The 21,478-nt window shown below is 45.8% G+C and overlaps 2 protein-coding genes across 2 annotated transcripts in view; both read left to right on the top strand.

The window, feature by feature from the left end:
- The window catches only part of HEPHL1 (hephaestin like 1), a 35,176-nt gene extending 30,230 nt beyond the window's left edge, over positions 1 to 4,946 (top strand). Inside the window, 7 exon segments of the mRNA XM_034060228.1 lie at positions 377 to 599; positions 1,403 to 1,542; positions 2,184 to 2,258; positions 2,260 to 2,344; positions 3,647 to 3,724; positions 3,805 to 3,879; positions 3,882 to 4,946. Of these exon segments, the coding sequence (XP_033916119.1) occupies positions 377 to 599; positions 1,403 to 1,542; positions 2,184 to 2,258; positions 2,260 to 2,344; positions 3,647 to 3,724; positions 3,805 to 3,879; positions 3,882 to 4,006 (801 nt within the window). The 3' untranslated portion in view covers positions 4,007 to 4,946.
- A 2,795-nt stretch (positions 4,947 to 7,741) lies between these two features.
- The window catches only part of PANX1 (pannexin 1), a 29,012-nt gene continuing 15,275 nt past the window's right edge, over positions 7,742 to 21,478 (top strand). The window contains 3 exon segments of the mRNA XM_013129229.3: positions 7,742 to 7,859; positions 7,861 to 7,969; positions 19,652 to 19,791. Coding sequence (XP_012984683.2) covers positions 7,788 to 7,859; positions 7,861 to 7,969; positions 19,652 to 19,791 — 321 coding nt within the window. The 5' untranslated portion in view covers positions 7,742 to 7,787.

Consider the following 21,478-nt stretch of genomic DNA (forward strand, 5'->3'; position numbering starts at 1 on the left):
AAAGGATCCTACTTCACATTTATGCGAGGACCACAGGCTAGAGGAATGATTTACAGAGCTGGATGCTTTGTCCTCTGATAGCAGTTGCACATGCCTGGGTAATTTAATCCATGGAAATCCCCAGGCATACACCAATGCAATGTGATTCCCTCTTTAAAGAGTAGTTGAAGGAATGTTGGGTGAAGGCAAAACATTGCTTTGGTACATTAATTTAGGGACATGTATAGAGAGATATCTCTAATCAGAGTAAGAAATTCTTTTTTCTCATCTGATATGAAAAAGGGATTTCATCTTTGTTCCATCTGCAGTTAATTTGTGTCTATTTCATAACTGGATGAACTGGAAATCTATAACACATGTCTTTATTTTGTTTCAGGACACATACAGCGGTCTGATTGGGCCTCTTGTAGTTTGTAGAAAAGGAGTTCTAGATGGAAGAGGTCTAAGGAAAGACATTGATCGTGAATTTACTCTTCTTTTTATGGTGTTTGATGAAAATGAATCCTGGTATTTGAAAGACAATATTGAAACATACCTTCATAAGAATCCTGACGATTTTAATGCCACTAAGAACTTCGTAGAAGGCAACAGCAAGCATGGTATGTAGGACTTGGGGGCAGCAGCCAAAGGACATAGGTTTTGTTTTCACAGCCCTTTTAGGAAGACACTTGACTTAGCCTGTACGTGCCCCACCACGCCACGACTTCAGAAACTGCAGCTTTTGGAAACAAAAGATTTCATGGGGCCCAGCTAAGATATTTTTCTAACAAGACAATCTTTTTATATATAATAATAATATACTATATAATAATTTATATATTTATAATAATATATATTACATTTTTATATCTATAATATACATGTAAGATTTTAATCTTATACTCTTAGGAAGAGGCTGCCCTTCCAGACTTCCCTTGCCCCTCGGGAGCTGTGGTCCTTGCAGGCTTGCTCTGTAGGAGCATAAGGATGACGTTTTACAGCTGTGTCCTGTAGCAACAACCAGCCCAGAAGTCAAGCAAAACAGACTGGACAGGGGCAGGAACAACCCTGGCAAAACAAATTTCTTTATCTACAGTCAGTACCTATTGTAGGCAACAACTCTTCCCTCTTTTTCCATGTAGATTCTCAGCATAAATCCTGTTTGTTCAGGAGTTTAACCTCAACTAACAAAAACCATACCCAGTACTTTTCAAGACAGAAAAATAGTTGTTGCTGTGCAGTTAGATCTGGAAACTGGAATCAGAACTGTGACTGTCTCCCTGCCATGGTCACACATGCCTGTCCCCTCTCTGCCTGGGTACCCCATCTCCCCAGACAGAAAGTGCAAAGGGTGATGAAGTGCAGGTTATCATCACCATACCGTGGCCAGTTATTAACCAGTTCTATTTTGTCATTCTTCCAGCCATCAATGGGAAGATTTATAACAGTCTTCTGGGTCTAACAATGAACGAAGGTGATAGGACAAACTGGTATTTGATAGGAATGGGCGATGAAGTGGATATACATACGGTTCACTTCCATGCACAGACCTTCATCTTCAAGGTTGGTAAAATTGATCAAAGTCAAACCTTTAGAGTATGATGGGAAATTTCTGCAAAAGGAGTCCAAGTTCTAGGCTGGTTTTGCAGGTTGGGTGCAGAGCCCTGGGCTGATGTTGAGCTCCGTGGGAGTTCTGCATGTGAATACAAAATGAATGAGATCCTTGCAAAGCTTCTGTTACTGTAAGCCTGTTATGAAACAGTAATAAATGCCACTGCTAGAAGACATGGTTAGATGGGCTGAAATAGGTGTTTACCCATCAGTATAAGGGAAGATACAGGGGGGAAAACAGTTATGCCTGCTTAGAGTACAGTTTAATGTTGTGACAGCTTGTCACTGGCAGGTCTATCTAAAAAACCACTGTCTTTCAAAGAAATACCTGAGCTCAACCAGCACCCAAAGTCTCCATGAGGGGTCTTCTGTTGATTATATAATAATAATATAATTTTAATAATTAATAATAAATATGATTAAAAATAAGAGGTGTCCACAGACCTCAGTTTCCCTGGATCAGGCTCACTAGAAATGTATAACAAGAAGCATTTGATCTGCCTTAAGCAGCTGAAAGTCTAACTGGAATATTTCAGTGCCTGTGTAAGGTATTTGAGGCACGACTCTCACGATGCTGGGTTTGCCTTGCACAGACAGATAAGAACCACAGAGGAGACGTATACGACCTTTTTCCTGGGACTTTCCAGACAATTGAACTTGTAGCAGAAAAACCCTGGAACGTGGCTTCTGCACTGCCACGTAGCCGACCACATCCACGCCGGCATGGAGACAACCTACACCATCAATAAATCAGGTGCAGTACCAGAAGCATGTCCCACAGCTCAGAGGTGGTATCGCAGCAGACCTTATAGAAGGCAGGGAAGAAACAAGAGCTAATGTCACTGCTGCACCCTGTACATTACTGCCATGGGCAGATAACATCACCTAGGGACAGGACAAACACCGCTAATGACATGGCAAAAACCTTTGCTGCACTCTGTGACTTGCTGACAAACAGCTGGTGCTTCACTTCTAAGTGGAGCACCCCTTCTAAGGCTGCTTAGTCATCCACAGCTGGTGCAGAAAACAACTGCAAAGCTATTTTTCAGCCCCTGCTGTACACATGGTTTGGGGAGGGCCTGCAGGCTGGCATGGGGCTGGTTCCTCCCTGCAAGAACTGTTGTCTCCCAGAGCCTATTTGAGTTCCTTCCTGCAAGGGCAGAGATCAGCTGAGATAAAGATGCTGCAGAACATGATTTTTCATCCTGTCCAAGAAACAGGAGATCTTTTGACTCAGAGAAGTTAGCTTCATCCCTTCCACCACTTCTGAGTGAAGCCAGAGGTGCTTTGTGAGCCTCTCTATACCACATAACTTCACTGAACATCTGTATCCAGCATCTTCTGCCTGGGAGGCCCCTGCACCTTGCTACACTGTTCTGCAGGGACAGCAACAGTGCCAGCTGGCACAACTTGTGCCTGTAACCCTATAGCAGCAGGATAACAAATGCAATGCTAAATGTAGCTAAAATATTCATTCCTTGGATAAGGTGAATTTATTCTATATCACATATTCATTACAGGCTGTGAAACTTCAAATGAATAAGCAAATGCAGAACTGAAACAGAGTCATGGAATGGTTTGGGGTGGAAGGGACCTTAAAGTGGATGGGACCTTAAAGCTCATCCAGTTCCAACCCCCTGCCATGGGCAGGGACACCCCACACTAGACCAGGTTGCTACAGACCTCATTCAACCTGACCTTGAACGCTGCCAGGGATGGGGCAGCCACAGCTTCTCTGGGCACCCTGTGCCAGTGCCTCAGCACCCTCACAGAGAAGAACTTCTTCCTTTAATCTATATCTACCCTCTTTCAGTTTAAAGCCATCACCCCTTGTCCTATCACTACAGTAAGTAGTGAAGTAACAGAGAATGCCTATAGAGAAGGGAAACGTTTGCCCATGGGGCTGCCCAGAGCAATAGCTGTGCTGATCTAATAATGATTTCTGTACAGATCACCAGTGCAGATATAATTAGATAAAACCAGCACCACTTTTACAGATGAGAACAAACTATTTATTAAGGTTTTCAACTTAACAATGCATCCTCTCCCTGCACAGAGAGGAAGGCTCCTTCAGCAGAACTCACAACCAGGGCATACGATGCAGCTACTGCAAGAAACAGAACCATTGCCGAAGGTAAGGGTTTCTTTAAATGTCATTTCAGACTCTTCAGATTCATGTGTAGGTTTTCTCACCAAATATTTCTCTTTTAGCAGATTATGACAGCAAAGGGGGCAATTTTTTTGGCAAAGCTTTAAGTCCTGGAGAAACCAGCCTGATCCTTGCAGCCTTTTTCTCATTGGACTTATTCTGCTGTCAACAGCATTAACTGCCTTCTGCCTCATCAGCCGCCAAGGAAGCAGGATCCATTACACAGCTCTGCATGACAAAAGTGCATTTCTAACAGATCCCCTGTAAATCCCTGCTTTTAGCATCATTCACAGAGCTGCACTGGATTTCATGACATGCTGCCAATAACACTGGAGCAAGACACATGCTGATAGTCCTACCCCATCACCAGTGCTGTTAAGAGTGAACACTATGGTTCAGCTCCAAGACCCATGTACCACCTTTCACCATTCCACTCCTCTGGAGCTCAGTTGAGCATTGACCAAGATCAGATTTGACAACCAAGCAGAGCAGCAAGACTCATGGCAACCACATCAGCTGTACAGGATTTCCACAGGAGTCAGGCTCGAGCAGCACGGGATCCATGTGCTCTGTGCAGAAACATGGGGTTCACACTAGGGAATAAATACCACCAGGGACTGTTTTAAGTGTTCTGGCTTCTGACAGAGCAGGCACGGCTTTAATCCAGAAGGGCCAGCAGTTTCCCAGAGTCTGGCTCAATGAATTCACTGAGATTTAAGCAATTCTCCTTTATTTCTCCTATTAAGGAAGGAAACTGTGCACTGTGGATGGATTTTTAAAGGCATTTAGGGACCTACCAATACATTTTCACACCTGATGCACTCCAGCAGTGCTCCTGCTGTTAGTTTCTAACAGCTTTTGTTAATGCCTTTAAAGATCTAGCCCTAAGAAACCCCTGAGAAAGTAGCTGACTTTGTAACTGCTGCTCATTGTGGTCCTGATTCTGCACCTCTTCTTTGCATTGAGTAGCTCCTCACTCCCTACCTGCAATGAAGCCATCAGGAAGCTGACCTTTGTGCTCTGTGAGGAAGACAGGCAAAACCAGGCCATGTTTGGTGATACTTGAATGTTTATAGCTCATTTTTAGTTAGATAGTGCTCATCCTGGCCTGCTACAGCTCTTGCAGAGGAACTCCAGAACAAGCACATCTGTGAAGCTGTTTATCCAAATTTGATTCAGAATGGAAGTTCAGGTTGCTGGGGGGGGGGGGGGGGCGGGGAATGTTATTTTATCATTTCCATTTCAGTATTTTGAAGTATTGTTCAAATGTAGGAAACTTTACTGGCCACCACTCTCATTGCAGCTTAATGGTGTCCTGGATTGATGTCCCCTTAACAAAAATGTTGAAGTCTTATGGATGTTTCTCAGCTATTTCTTGATTCTTTGTTTTCCCTGGTCATTTGAGAGCACACACGTGAGGTAGAACTGCAGGACTGAGCCCAAATAGGAGTACACCACAGCAATAAACACTTCCAGACTCCTCCTCTAAGTCTTCCCTTTCAGCTGACAAAACCAGGAACTCTAAACCCTTTCACCTTTTTGTTTTGTAAGCATTAAAAACGAGGTCTCCTGTTCTGTGCAAAAGCACTGTCTGTCTGTGCAGAACATTTGTTCTCTGTAGACATACAAAATTAAAGCCTTTTACTTAAACATACACTGTTAATAAAGGAAATTATTTAGTACTTTTCTTTTAGAGTAACTAATGCATCTAACTTCTTAGAAACAAAACCATCTTTTGACCATAGGAGCTGACCAGCCAAAGTGAGTACAATGATGATAAAACCACGGTCATTTGTATGAACCTTCTGGCACAACTCACTTCATCTGACATGTTCTCAGCTGGGTGGTGGCTGTGAAACAAAGAATGAAGAGTCCAAAGGTCTTCAGGGCCCTGGGACATCACTGCTGCTTGTCCAGGTGACACAGCCTGCCACAGAGTCTGAAGTATCAGGACAGCATAAAGCATTGAGTTCAGCATCGTCTGCCTGGCAATGCTGTGCCAATGCAGGGTGTGTAGCAATGCACAACACATGTATTGAGGGACAGCATCTGTGTTAGGTTGAAGCACTGGCAGGAACGGAGTAAAGCATCAAAAGAACAAACTAAAGTCACCAGGGCAGGCAGCTCTCCACAGAGTGCTGTAGGCCCTCAAGTATGAAACATCTGGAGTGGGAACTTGGGTCACAGTTGGAAACTGTCCTAGCACCAAATGGAAGATGACCAATGCAAGATCAACCTTTAAAAAGTTTCCAGAGGACTAAGGTGCTCTGACAACCACACAACACAAGCTGGATGAAACCATTCCCAAAAAAAGAGCAGAAAAGTGGTCAAAGGAACAAAACAGATCATGGAAGAGTTGATACTTTTGATTTTCTTATAGAAAGATGTGCTCAGTGAGGACTCAAGGTATAGGTAAGAAACTTGGATGAATGTAGCCTGCTCATGTTTGGGTTGGAAAGGACCTTAAGATCATCCCATTCCAACACCCTGCCATGGGCAGGGACACCTCACACTAGACCACGTTACCCAAGGCTCTGTCCATCCTGGCCTTGAACACTGCCAGGAATGGAGCATTCACCACTTCTTTTGGACAGCTCATTCCAGTGCCTCACCACCCTCAAAGTAAAGAACTTCTTCCTTACATCTAATCTCAGCTTTCCCAGTTGAAGTTTAAAACCATTACCCCTTGTCCTATCACTACAGTCCCTTATGAAGAGTCCCTCTCCAACAACCAAGACATAAGGCATTTGAGAAAGTCCTTAGGAAAAGCTTCTTAAGGAAATGAAATCACCTTGGGATGAGAGGAAGGGTCCATGGAGGTTAAATACCTGGTTAAAAGCCAGGAAATAGCGGCCAGATTTCATGCTAATGCTGCACTCATAGGGTGTTGCAAGCACCATTGCTCTTCACCATTTTCTGTAAGTGATGTGAAAATGAGTGACCAAGATGAGTGACAATCACAAGTACATGTAGCATGAAAAATGAGTCAAAAAAAGATTAAAGTTAGTACCGATACATTTGCAATAGTACTTGTGAGAAGAAATAACCCCGACCCTCTGCATCAAACTGCCTAAACACCTCAGAAATGGGGATTTAGTTCAAATAGTTTGATGACAGTGTTAGCCCCAGCACTTTTTAGTGGGCAGAAAGACAACTGAATACTAGGAACCAGTAGGAATCAAGAACAGAACAAACCAAAAAACAACTTAGTACCATTATATAAATGTCTGGAGCACAACCCCTGGCCCCATCCAGGAGGGACACAAGAACAGCACAGAAAGAAGGAAGGTAATCAGGGTTGCAGAACAGTTTCCATATGAGGAATATTATCCTTGGATTATGGCTTGGAAAAATAGAAATGAGAGTTGAAAGCAGATAGAATGTGGTTTTACAAAGGGAAAGCTGGGAACGATTTGTCCCCTCTGGCAGAGGTACCATGAGCCAGTGAGTGATAGACCCAAAGCAGAGCACAGGAGGTGGTGCTTTCCAGGGTGGGCAGCCAAAAATCCTGCTGGGAAGGGGATGAGGATGCTCCAAGCCTACAGAGGTTCAGAAAACAACTGGAAAATATAAAGAAGGCAAATGAATTAAGGGTTATCAAAGGTGAAGGCACCCCATTAGAATTAATTAAAGATGCGGCAGTAGTGAGTGAACACCCTGGGTGAGGAACATGCAGCAGCACATGGTGCTAGGTAGGGTGAGGGCTTGGAGCATCTGACAGAGGAGGGGGTCGCTGGGGGTGCCGGAGACTGGAGAAGAGCCTGTTCGGGGGGACCTGCCGAGGGAATGCAGTGTAAGCGGAGCCTGGCTCTTCCCAGCGGTGCCCAGCTGGAGGGCAGGATGCGGTGGGCGCAAAGTACAGTGCGAGAAGCCCCCATCCATTGGGACACAGAGTGCACAGCGGCCCCTCGCCTCCTCCATCCCTCCCCGGCCCGGGCGCTGAGGGCCCAACCCCGTGGTACAGCCCCTCCGCCTGGCGGGGCGGAGCCGAAGCGTGCCGGGCCGTGCATGGCCGTACCGGGCCGAGCCGAGCCGTGCCGTGCCCGCCATGGCCATCGCGCACATCGCCACCGAGTACGTCTTCTCCGACTTCTTGCTGAAGGAGCCGTCGGAGACGCGGGTACAAAGGGCTGCGGCTGGAGCTGGCGCTGGATAAGATCGTCACCTGCATCGCCGTGGGGCTGCCGCTGCTCCTCATCTCCCTCGCCTTCGCCCAGGAGATCTCCATCGGTAACCGGCCTCCTCGACAGCCCCTGGGTGGCGGACAAAGGGCTCAGCGGGGCGGGGAGCGGAGCGGAGCTCCGGGGGCGGGTGGGGGTCTGCCGCGGGGCGCTTCCCCTCATGGGTAGGGTACAAGGCGGCTTTAGGCCGTGGGGAGTTTGCCATGGGCAGAGCCGCTCTCCTGGAGAGCATCCCTGGGAGCGGTGTCCCAACCTCTCCCCTGTAACCGGGCATCCCGGATGGCTTTTCCCACCCTTCCCGTGCCCGCCTCCTCCTAGGCACATTCCTTTACCGCTGGGATTCCCTCCTGAGTGAGGCTCCCTTGGCGGTGCTGTGCGGGGGCGATGGAGCCGTGCCGCCCTTTGTTCCCCAGCTCAGCCCGGGCTGTGAGCGGCCTCCCGAGCCGTGCCGAGAGGTGCCGTGCCCTGGCTCTGCCCCGGAGCCGCGGTGTTGCAGCACCTCGCCGTCATTCGGCAGCTGTCATGGACGGGTGCCAAGGAGAAGCGGTCTCGGACCTCGGTGTTTGGAATGCGAAGGGCTCTGCTGCAAACCGAGGCTGCTCCTCGGATCCCGGGCAGGGTGGGCACTGGGAGCGCTCTCCGAGGCTTTCACCTGCTCTGCTGTGCTTCTGCCCGCTGCTCCAGCTCAACGCCGGCAGATGAAGCTGTGCTCTGCGGCACAGGGACAGCTTTCCTCATTATTTCCCTATCTTTCCCCATCCCCAAGTTACAGAAGTGGTTGTGCAGCAGCCAAGTAGCCAGCCCTTTCCTGAGTGTGACAAGGAGACTTTTAAATCCAAAGGTCAAGCACTCATAACTTAGAATAGTTTGGGTTGGAAGGGACTTCGGGAGGTCATTTAGTCTAATCCCCCTGCAATGAGCAGGGACATCTAGATGATCAGTTCAATAAGACTGTCTCAATCATGTCTCCAGAGATGGCACATCTGTCACTGCTCTGGGCAACCTGTGCCAGTGTTTTACCACCCTCATTATAAAGAATTTCTTCCTTGCATCCAGTCTGAATCTGCCCTCTTCTAGCTAAAAACCATCACCCCTCCTCCTATCACAACAGGCCCTGCTAAGAAGTCTCTTCCCATTTTGCTTATAGGACCCTTTTAAGTACTGAAAGGCCACAATAAGGTCTCCCTGGAGTCTTGTTTTGAGCACTCACTTATAAAATCTATTTGTTTATAATAGCTCAGCATTTAAATAGCATTATATGAATGAAGATTTTGAAGGTAAATAAGCAGAACTGACCATTTTGATATAGGGTGAATCATAGGACTTTCACCCTCTCAGATATAGTTTGATTTACTGCATGTGCCTGTTTGTTGGCATTCAGGGTTGTGTATCTGAGATACATATCTATAGGTTTGAGCCAAGCTAATGTCAAGAGAGTGAAAGCTGGAATAGGATTGTGAATTAGTGGTGAATCTGGGCAATACCATCGTGTATAGCATTAATTAGATACCAGGCTGCTTAAGCGTGAAGATGCCCCAAAACTGCTGTATTTACATCTAGCTACACACGTATCACAACAGATGTGGGTATGACCCAAATCACTGTGGCCTGCAATAACCACACAGAGGAGTCAAAGACAACCAGGCTGGGAATGTCAAGGCCAGATCCTAGCCGCTGGTCAGTCAGAGACAGGATAGATACAGCGTTATTTCTGTATACCTGCTGCTTTTAGTTTTAGATCTGCTACTGATATCTGCACATTTCTTCCTCTTAAAGCATTGAAGTAATGAAAAGAGGTTTGCATTTCCTTATACTGGCTTGTGTATGGGCCCTATACTTCCTCCTGCTTCTCTTCTAAAAGCACTGGATCCAGGTAAAACAGTGCCTGTGTATCAAGGTCTCTTTTATGAACTCTACAGAGGTATTTATTTCATTTTCCTTCCTTACGTAAAACTCCAAAATGCAGTTGAATTGCAGTTTGGTGAAGCAGGCCTTTCTTTCAGAGGAGTAAAGTTCTCATCTTCACTACTCAAACATTTGGGCCTCAGTGCATGCTATATAGAAGATATTTCCATATCCAACTAATTCAAATTGAATCTGTGAACTGCAGTAGATTCATAAAGCAAGAACTAATATGTGCAAGACATCTTGCACGTGCTTTATTTTGGTTATAACCCTGGGAGCCCATGAGAAGAGTTTAAAACTGAGCTCTAACATTTGAAAGGCAAACATGAAAATAAGGAAATATGCCAGGCCCACAGTGTGAGTGAAACTGCACCACGTGGTTTCCATACAGAAAGTGATAGTATATCACCTGTGCTGCTATTACAGCTGTTGCCTGTTTCACACACAGTCCTTGCAGGCTGGCTGCTTATAGCAGATCCCAAAGCTGCTTCCACTGCGGCTTTTTTGGGGGATAGAGAGGTTCTTGGGGTCTGGATATACCTGGTTCTGTGAGCACTAGTGTTCAACCAGTGATAAAATAGAAAGCAAAGATTGGTTTCAAATGCTTCCTGATGTAACTGCATTTTGAGAAAGCTCAGGAGTGCTAAACTGAGAGAAAAAGGATCAATTTTAGGTCTGGAGAAGAGCAACTCGGAATCAGAGGGGTTGTGAAAGCAGTGAGTGCATGGACGTATTTCTGCCTCCAGATACAAAAATTGCACACCCTTTCCAAAAATGAATGTTCAGATCCTATTTCTGTTGGGTAATTGCATTCTTCCCACCTAAAATTCTCCTGGCACCTTGAGCTGTCACCTTCCCTTCCCACTTGCTTTCCTGTTTTGTTGTGGTGCTGTGTAAGGCAACTGCTATTTTCCTCCTACATGTGGTTGCTGTTAATTGTACAGGATGGTTAAAATGTTTAAAGGGCCATGGAGGTTTTCTGAAACCACCAAGTAACTTCTAATTTTGACAGAAGTTTTTGGGAAATAAATGAGATTCCAGTTGGGTATCACAGAGGATTTCTTTGCTGGAGGCATGGAAAACCCAACCAGCAAGCACTGCCAAAAGTGCTGGGGTGCCAGCACCACAGAATCGCAGAATAGTTTGGGTTGGAAAGGACCTTAAGATCATCTAGTTCCAAACCTCACACTAAACCATGTCACCCAAGGCTCTGTCCAACTTTCCCTTGAACACTGCCAGGATGCAGCATTCACAGCTTCCCTGGGCAACCCATTCCAGTGCCTCACCACCCTAACAGTAAAGAATTTCTTCCTTATGCCCAATCTAAACTTCCCCTGTTTAAGTTTTAACCTGTTACCCCTTGTCCCTGTCACTACAGTCCCTAATGAATAGTCCCTCACCAGCATCCCTGTAGGCCCCCTTCAGATACTGGAAGGCTGCTATGAGGTCTCCACGCAGCCTTCTCTTCTCCAGGCTGAACAGCCCCAACTTTCTCAGCCTGTCTTCATACAGGAGGTGCTCCAGTCCCCTGATCATCCTCGTGGCCTCTTCTGGACTTGCCCCAACATGTCCATGTCTTCCTCATGTTGAGGACACCAGAACTGTGCACAGCACCATGCTTCAGTATCCTTCAGGGGCAGGAGGAGAACTAACTATTCCTGATTATGTTTAGAAACCCATGGTCAGCTGGAGGTCTGTGACGATTTTAAGCTGGTTCTGGCAGTGTTCAGCTGTGATTGAGCTGTTTTCTGTCAGCCCTAGAAAGCTTTGCTGCTTGAAAGCCTGCACCTGTTACCTCTTTACAGATAGAGCTTGTTTTATACAGTTCTATATAATTATGTGTAATTTTATATAGTTATATTCTGGGAACTTGAAATGGGAATAAGAATAGTATTGTGAGGGCTGTGTTGTGTGTGCTTGTATTCTTTATATTGTATATGGCCTTTTTATTTATATGGCATTATTTCCTTATATTTATATACAAGGAATATATAATATATATAAGAAATTGCTATAATAATATCTATTATTATATAAATGGTATATATGGTATTATTTCCTTATATTATTTGTCAGTCCTTAGGGTTAATATACTACAGCTGATTAGTTAGTCTGGTAATGGAAACCATAGAAATGTGGCTAAATCACCAATCCCTCTTATAAAGGAAAAAATAAAAATAGATAAGGGCACTTTCAGTAATGGATTAGCCACAAATTACTATAATTTTGTCTGTGTCATTTTTCTATGACTCTGATTTTCACAGAACCAGAGAATCACAGCATGGTTTGTGTTGGACAGGATCTTAAAGCTCATCCAGTTCCAACCCCCTGCCACACGCAGGGACACCTTCCACTAGACCAGGTTGCTCCAAGCCCCATCCAACCTGGCCTTGAACACTGCCAGGGATGGGGCAGCCACAGCTTCTCTGGGCACCCTGTGCCAGCGCCTCAGCACCCTCACAGGGAAGAGCTTATCTCTAAAATCTTGTCCTGTCACTACATGTCCTTGTAAAAATAGTTTTAATAGGAGCAGCTTTGAGCCAGGATTGAGATTCCAGTTTTTAAGCTCTGTGTGTATATATTGTGGGATGTGCTTTCTTACTGTCAACAACTTAGCTGAAAACAGAGATCTTTATTACCAGGCACTGCCTGTAGCAGGATACTGCAACCATAAGCAGGTACATTCACTTGAGCAGGGAGGAAATTGAAACAAGCTGTGTAATTTTGGCAGAGGCTTGTTTCCAGGTTAGTTCGGGGAAAAATGTGAACAGCTGGCTCGGGCTGCAGCCAAAAGAAAAGCAGATGTGAGAGGTGTCCACTGGGCATCAAATATTTGGCTGAGAAAGTTGGGGCTGTTCAGCCTGGAGAAGAGAAGGCTGCGTGGAGACCTCATAGCAGCCTTCCAGTATCTGAAGGGGGCCTACAGGGATGCTGGTGAGGGACTCTTCATTAGGGACTGTAGTGATAGGACAAGGGGTAACGGGTTGAAACTTAAACAGGGGAAGTTTAGATTGGGCATAAGGAAGAAATTCTTTACTGTTAGGGTGGTGATGCACTGGATTGGGTTGCCCAGGGAGGCTGTGAATGCTCCATCCTTGGCAGTGTTCAAGGCCAGGTTGGATGAAGCCTTGGGTGATATGGTTTAGTGTGAGGTGTCCCTGCCCATGGCAGGGGGTTGGAACTGGATGATCTTAAGGACCTTTCCAACCCTAACTATTCTATGATTCTGTTTGCATCTTTTCCTGTAAGAAACTGACAGTGAACTGCTCAGATGTGCTTAAACCCAGCAGTGTTGTTTGACCTTCTGCATAAACAGCTTGTGCTTGCCATGGTCTCTGTAGCTTCACGTGGGAGGGGATGGCTGGGAAAGGAGATGAGGAAGCAAGGAGAAAGCTAGACAGGGGAAGAGAAGGGAATCTTGTCGTGGCCACCACCAGTTCTCACGACATGTTCTGTTTGGGTGTTGGTTGTGCATGGCTCATACATAGCTGGTATGAGTAATCCTCCTTGGTTTAGCATCTCTGTTTTAAAATACAAGAAAACCCCTTGGAAGCCTTCCCAGGAAACCATCACATGTTGTGTAAAGACACCGAAGAAACCTGGGTATAATCAGCATGAAGGCTTGGGTAATGCTGCTAGGTTGTTATCTGTGGCAGGATGTTGGGTTAGCAAGTAACTGGCCAAGGTCCAACCCACAGCATCAGCATGAACCAAAATGAGCATCTGCTGCACTAAAAAGGTTTTATTACCCTATGATGTTCTCTGATGCATCTTATCATGTTGGAGGGTACTCAAAAGTGGGAGAGTGGAGTCTTGCCCTATACTCTATACACCATGGGGTTAATGTCGCCATTGACCACTTTGGGCTTTCTCAGTGGTGACAATCCTTGCTTGTCCCACTCAGTTTCCACCCAATTTCTAGGAAGCTTTTTTCCCATCATTTATTTGATTTCTATCCCGTCCCCCCAGTTGGCTGCCCTGTGAGGTTTAAGGTGCTTTGGCCAACAGAAAACACAGGGTGAGGGTTGTTAGTGGGAACTGTGAGTGCTGCATCCCAACAGATTTGGTGGGTGCCATGGGTGCAGCAGTGCCTGTCTACAGCATCCCTCATTGCATGTCCAGCTGAGCCTGTATCACTACACAGGTTAATCAGCTTCCTCAAACAGTCACAAGAATCAAATGTATAGGAAGGAAAAACCCAAAAGCAAGCCAATTGTGAGACTAAATCACAAAAATACACCAAAAAGTAGTCCTAACTCTTGCATTAGGTTCCTTCCCCCTCCTGCTGCCTCCTTGCTGGCCCTCCCTGCTGATGTCCCTCTCCCTTCACGTTCACATGTTTCCGGGGAGGCTTTTGGGTAATAATCCTATCTTGTGACTCCCGTAAGAACTAGGAGCTAAAGTTAAGTTGGGTGCAATTAGGCCAAAGACTGTTACTGTGGCAGCTGCTGCCTAAGAGCTTGCAAAACATCTGCCAGTGCTGCTGAAGTAGGCTGCATGCTAATAGTTGGCGTTTGCACCCCTTGCATTTAGCTCAGCAGGATGCTCTGAAGCCTGGGCATTAATGACAGGACTGAGTCAACAAGTGTGTGAGTAGCATCAGGCTGGAGCTTCCAAACAAACTGAATCACAAAGCATCTTCCATCAGAGGTGCAGAGAACAGCAGCACATGCTGGGCTGCTCTTTGGCATACAAGGAGTGCTCTTTAAAGAGCAGAAGTCACCAGCATTAGAGACAGGCCTGCCTGGATGCCAGAACAAGCTTGTAAAAACATTTACTTAATGTCAAGTCCGAATTGTCTTTGGGTGAACATGTGCAGCTGTTGGTGAGGAAACTCTTTTCTGTTTAACTTCCACACAGCCAGGATGTATTTCCTATGGAAGTGATGGTAAGCTGCTTTGGTGCCTGAATTCATTTGGAATGCACCATGGCCCTGTGGTGTTGCCTGTGATTTGGGGTACCACCAATGTTGGCAGTGGAGCCAGTTGGTCATTGACGCTGTTTTATGTTTCTCCTTCAGATGAAGGGAATTTTTTGTTTGCTTTCCTTAAGTTTCAATGGTGGGAATTTCATGCTCAAGTTTTTTTCCCATGAATCAAAAAACCTATCTCTGAGGGCAATGAATCAGAAAACCTATTGCTCTGAAGGCAGTGCTTGATAAACACCCAGCTCTTTCCCCACTACATGATTTTGAGGACTTCTCTGAGGGATAACTTGCAGCCCTATGGAGAGGGAAAGTTACTTGTTGGCTCCTCTGATCCCCTCCACTTGAACACTCCATCAGCTGAGCTTTTACATTCTGCTACTGCTCCATTGCCAAAGCAAAGCTCAGGGAATGGGCTCTTTTCCCAAGTGCACCCATTTGTGTGTCCCCATATTTCCTTCTTGAACATAGTGTCTGTTCTCTTCCACCCAACCTGCCCTTTGGTTCATGAGAAGCATTGATAAATCTAAGAAAATCATTCCTTCTGGTCTGCTGTTAATGCTTGTGTGTACCCAGGACATATGTTTGCTTATTTTTGGCATGTGTTGGTCATCTCTCGTATTTTGAAATGGTTTTGATGTTGGGGTGGAGGACGTGTGTTGGATGGTGCCTGGCAGTCTGTGCATTGGGAATGTGTCCCTTGATTTTCTTGTTTGTGGGTTTTACTTTAGTGGCTGCTAAAGTGTGTAATTCTTGCTAGATAACATCAGGGTTTGGTTATCATGGCAGGTTCATTTTGCCTCATGGGAAACTGTGGTAGTAATTAATGGCTAGGTTTTCATCCAAGCTTATGCAAATCTTTTCACAGTGATTGCAGTGTATGAGAAATCAAATAATTACTTAGTGAAGGTTTAATGCCGTCAACTACAATGACCAGATCCTGGTTCAGGAAATGTATTCCAGCATATGATTAACACTGATTCTTGGAAGTACTCTCTGTTAGTTGGAGTTTCTTAATTAGATGCTTAGAACAGAAGGGGGTGTTGAGCCACTGGGGAGGAAACCAGTCTGGCTCGCTGGGTTTGCTCTCCTTGACAAAGGATGCAGGCAGAAGATGCTGAGTCCTCTGCAGCCCAGCAGAGCAGTTAGGAATTGAACAGAAACTCTCCTTCAGATCTGAGATTTCCCTTGGGATTCTGAGAGTTTCTTTTTGTGGGTATGTTTCTTTTAGGAAAGCATCTACACTGGCGTTAGGAATCACAAAAGTGACTGTATCCTGGTCATTATCATCAATAGCAAAATTTCCCCCTTCATTTAGGCAAAAGGAGCTGGAGTAGGGCCACTGCTTGCATCTCAACTCGGAGAAGTCCCAGCTGGGACTGGGACATCATCAGACACCTTATGACAGATCCTTCCAGATGAGCTTGCAAGACCTAGGCATAGGGAATGAAAAGTTGTTACCAGGACTGGGACCTCTTCTGTAACCCATGCTGGCTTTAACAGTGCTGCAGAGGCAGCTGAAAAGGAAAAGGATTCTCCTGGTGCAGACATAGAGGAAATGGCTGGTTCTTGCTGGCAGAGCACCCATCAAGACATGCCATGGCTGGGTGGTGGTGACAGCTTGGCCTTGCTGCCTGCTGGCTGCGGTGACTCAGGCTCGTACTCTGCTCTCTGTTGCATGCCTGCAAGTAATTCCTGCCGTCAGCAACCAGCTCCGTCTGATAATCTCAGCACACTTGTACAGGTGACTTCACACGTGGCTGCACACCTCTTGCTGCCTTAAGCTCCTGCAGCTCTTTCGGGTGGTCTCTCTTTAGGGCCACCAATAGAAGTGGTGGGTTTTAAATCTTCGTTTTCTTGCAAAAAGTATAAATCAGATCATATCACAGCCTCTCCAAAGCTAATTTAGTACCAGGGAATGCTTACAAAAATAGTGTGTTGCCAAGTGTAATGGTAACTTGGGTGAAGACTGTTGTGGCAACTGCTTAACAATTGCAGTCATTTGTTATCCCTCATCCTTTTTCCAGGGTGTTTTATCTCCCTGTTGCTGTTACGGGCTTGGCTTCTGCTTTTCTTTTTCTTCTTCTATTACCTGTGGGAGGGAAGAACAGGGAATGGTTTCATGTCACCAGGAGGCTGTTCCTTTGATTGCAGATGGCTATTAAATGCCTTTCATACACTAGCCCTGAGCATGTGTGTGCACAGTGGGTCTGCGAATGGTGTTTGGCCCTTTTCCTGATTTCTTCTCTAACACAAGCTGCAGATTTTCACTTCCTCCAGAACAGCCCAACATAAAGTAAATCATCTTTATGGATTTATTGCTATTACTCCTTTGGAGGGGAGAAGGAAGGAAGGAAAAAGAGATGGGAAATTGTGACCATTTTTGGAGGCATTTAATGTTCTGTGTTCTGCGTAGATTATGCACAGTAAACAAACTCTCTGCCTTAGCATTACCACTGTTAATGCAAAGCTGTAATTTACACTCACAAGTGTTTACAGCCAGGACTGCAATAAGTTAATTAAAAGCCACCGCAGTAACCAGTGTCCCCAGCTTCTGCTTGGTGTCGAGTTCTATCTGCTTGGCTCCCAAACCAAGTTGCCAAAGGTTTCCAGTGTTCCTACTGCAACCCTGGGGATGGGGAGAGTGAGGCTCACTTGCTCTGCTGAGCACTTCCATCCCTGTCTGTGCATTCTAGTCTGAAGCTGTGCACACAGCTCTCTGGAGAAGGAAGCTGGCTGCCTTTTTCCTCACCAATTTAGACACTCCATCATTTTCAGTGGTTTCCCACCCGCTAATGGGAATGGACACATGGGATGTGTTTCTTGTTGCAGATACACAGACATTAATAAGATAAAGCATCTTTCTGGACACTCATTGCCTGCCCTTTGAAAGGGTCACTTGTTTGCTGCTTCACACTGGGCACAGCCAGCAGCAGGAGGTTGAAGTGGTGAGAATAGGGTATGAATGGTCCCTATCAGTGGAGAACAGACACTCCAATTATCATAGACTCAGAATGGTTTGGGTTGGAAAGGATCTTCAGATCATGCAGTTCCAACCCCCCTGCTTCTCTTTGTTTTCCCCTTTGTCTGCAGTGTAGTATTTCTTGAGCTTCCACAGCTGATGGAAATGCTCAGGAAAGCACAAACTCCCAAAGCTTTGGGAGAGGGCAAGTGCTTGTCTGGTGCCAACCAGGCTAAACCACATGAGCTCTGCTCTGATAAACAGTAACTTGTTTTCCATAAGGGAGGCTTGTGACAGGTCAGACCATGTCCTTATGATACTGCAGCCTTGGAAGTAATTATAATAGTGACTCATAAGGAAAGGCTTTTATTCATAATGCTCCTTGACTATACTACATTGTAAAGAAGCTGTACAAGTTACAAAGCGAATGCAGTCAGCTGCTGTTGAGAAGTTCTTACTCTCTGAAAGCTAAAGTAACAAAAAAGCCCAATGAATGAGACAATCTTACATGAAATTCTCATAAAGCACACAGCAATGCCACCAGCACTAACTTTGATGACTATATTAAAGGGAAAAAAAGGAGCAATACTCCCTCCTGTTGGTCTTTTGATACTGATGGTGTGCTGGAGGACGTGTTTGAGGTTGTTCTTGGAAGAGGGATGTTCATGGAAGAGCCAGTTCAGTTTGTGTAATCAGTTGGTGAAATGGTTATCCTGTTTCAACACTTATGAAAGCCTGCTGGAAATGTGTGGAGTGGTTTTGCTTTCACTTTCAAAGCTTCATTAAGAAAATCAGAACCCTCATCCTGTTTTACCAGCTTTATTGGAGGAGCCACTGATACTCCCATATCCAATAACCACTCTTCCTCACTGAGATATGCTGTGGGAAGACACAGAGTTTGTCCCTAAGGTTGAGGCTGACTAAATAGAATCATAGAATAGTTAGGGTTGGGAAGGACCTTAAGATCATCTAGTTCCAACCCCCCTGCCATGGGCAGGGACACCTCACACTAAACCATGTCACCCAAGACTTCATCCAACCTGGCCTTGAACACTGCCAGGGATGGAGCATTCACAACTCTTCTGGGCTACCCATTCCAGTGCCTCACCACCCTTACTAGCTGCTCTTGCTGTCAAATTAGTGCCCTGATCTTAATCTGAAGCTCCCTAGCAGCTGGAGAGGCACTGGGAATGAGTCAGGATGATGATGATGATGATGATGATGGTGGTGATGATGGTGTGCCTGATCCTGGGCACAGCATGTCACTGTGCTGGTGAGGAAGGGTATGGTGTCCTTTGGAGGTGTCTGGGGCCACTACTGCTCTGCCAGAAGTTACAAGGGAATCCTTGTTTTCACATGGATAACCTGAACCCCTCAAAACTCATGCAGAGCCTCAGAGGCAGGAGAAGTGGCAGCAGCCTGAACCAGATTTACTCTTGCATCACTGCAGGGGCTGCCAGGCTCTGAGAGTGGTGCTTGAGGTCTTGTTTCAATAAATGTGTAAGCTGCAGGTTGTGCATTTGGGAAATACAGTGGCAGGATGGTACGTGATGGTTTCCTTGGGAACCAGCCTTATCTGGTGACACTTTATATCTGCTGGTTCCTCAGTGCACCTGAGTCAAGTGCAAGTGAGCCAGGCCTTGGAGGTCACGTTCTCCCCCAGATTTATGAAAACAGATCTAAAAGACAGGTACTTCTAATATGCAGTCTCAAACCTTAGGAGACATCAGAGAGTCCCTATGGGTGTTTAACCCATTGGGTGCCATGGGAACTTGGTGAATCTCCTCCCTGCACAGCTGCTGTGTTTCATTCCATCACTTAAGGTACTAGCTTTGCATACCATGAAATCTCCAGTGTGAGCTTTTCTTCCTAAATTTGACTTCTTTTGGGTTATATGTTAACCTTCTGAGGCTGTGCTGACTTCTGCTTCGTTTTCCCAGGTGCTCAGATAAGCTGCTTTGCACCCAGCTCCTTCTCCTGGCGACAGGCTGCTTATGTGGACTCCTACTGCTGGGCAGCTGTGCAGCAGAAGCAACCATCCCAGAACAACTTAGAGAACATCCCTCTGTGGCTGCATAAAGTATGTACAGATCTCCTTCTCCTGGAAAAGTTGTCCCTGCTTAGAAACCTGCCTTTGCCTCCCTTGCTCCTCTGCTCTGCTGTAGTCCTTGGCTTTGACTCGACTCTCTTTTTAGAGAGACTGTTTTCTTTCCCTTACATCCAAAGAGGGTAGTACTAGAGGAGGTATTTTCTGCTTTTAAATAAAGGGTCACTAGTTAGCTGACACAAGAGTAATGTGAGTGTTGCTCTGTTGCCCTGGAGCTGAGTTCCTCACCTGGCTTTATCCAGTTACTATTTTAAAACCAGGAGAAAGGGCAAAACAACCACCCTAATGCTTTATCAAAAGCTTATTTAGGCAAAGAGGGTATTAAAAACATACTGTATTTTTATTGTGTTATGCTTGGCCAGTTGTTCACTGAGAGAAACTCGTGGCAGAGAGAATTTTTGGGAGAGATGAAATTCATCACTGGTACCAAGAGGTTTAACCCCTGTCTTCAGTGTGCTCTTCTGCACTTCCTCAGGCTGTTCCCTTGCAAACCACGAGCTCTGGCTGCTTGCAGTGCTCCAGGTGAAGCAGCATCAAACTGAATGCACAGTAAGAGGCTTATTTTATGGGTAAAAAGTGCAATAGATACCAAGATACTTGAGAGAGCTCAAAGCTGATCTTTGGCAGGAGCTACAAACTGAGTAAGTGCCATGCCAGTGCCTGGAGCTGAATCTGTGTGGGAGGCAGCATCACCCTGCTTGGGCAGTGCTGATGCCAGAGTAAGAAATGCTGTTGGGGCTCTGCAGATGTGGTGTGTTATGCCTGCCTTCCCAGCCCTTTTATTACCTGCTCCTTCTGTCACCTGGGAGCAGAGGAGAAGTTAGAGGGATCTGAAGCCTGGGACCTGCAGCACCCGTATTTCTGGGGTTTGCTGGTGTATCCTGTACCTCAGCTTTTATTACCCAGTCAGCTCTGCTGAAAGACTGTTCTGGACTGTATCCAGTTAATTTCCTGGCTCAAATCACTAACTGTAAGGATTCACTACTACCTTCTCCAGTTAACTCTGCTCACAGCCTTGACCCAGAGGTCTTGTGTTTCATGAATATTAAAGCCAGTCCGTTGGTATCTAGCCTCCTCCAGTGCTCCACTTCAGCCAGATCTTCGACAGAGGCCAGTGGAAGGTGCTGGGACAAGTCACAATGCATGGGTGGAAATTCCACTTGCAAACCTGGATATGTTGCTGCCCCTTTCTCACAAGGGAATGAGTTCTTGTTACCCATCTCTTTATTTTGATTTTTATGCTGTAGTCACCTGCTGATAGCTGAAGTCTCCTCATTTGCTCGCCATGACTAATAGCTTAAGCAGTCATACTTTATTATGCAACCCATGTTAATTTGCTGACTAGCAAATCTCAGGAATTGATGCAGAGCCCTTCTTCTCACAGTTCCTCCATGACACCTTAATGGTGTGTGATGTTTTCTTGTAAATACCCTGCAGACTGGCTGCAAGAACCATGTCTGAATGGCTGAGTCAAAGGCTGGGTGCCTCATCTTAACCTCCTAAATCCATGCTTAGCCACTTACCCTTCTGAGCGGGGCACTGGGAGCTGCAGATGGTGTTTGGTGGCCAGTATTCATTAATATCCTTATACTGACTGTTCATCAACTTCCATGCAGGAGCAGTGTTACAGCTACTGACGCTGATGTTTGGTTCCCACTGT

This window comes from Melopsittacus undulatus, chromosome 2 (genome assembly GCF_012275295.1).
Source record: "Melopsittacus undulatus isolate bMelUnd1 chromosome 2, bMelUnd1.mat.Z, whole genome shotgun sequence".
Lineage (NCBI taxonomy): Eukaryota > Metazoa > Chordata > Aves > Psittaciformes > Psittaculidae > Melopsittacus > Melopsittacus undulatus.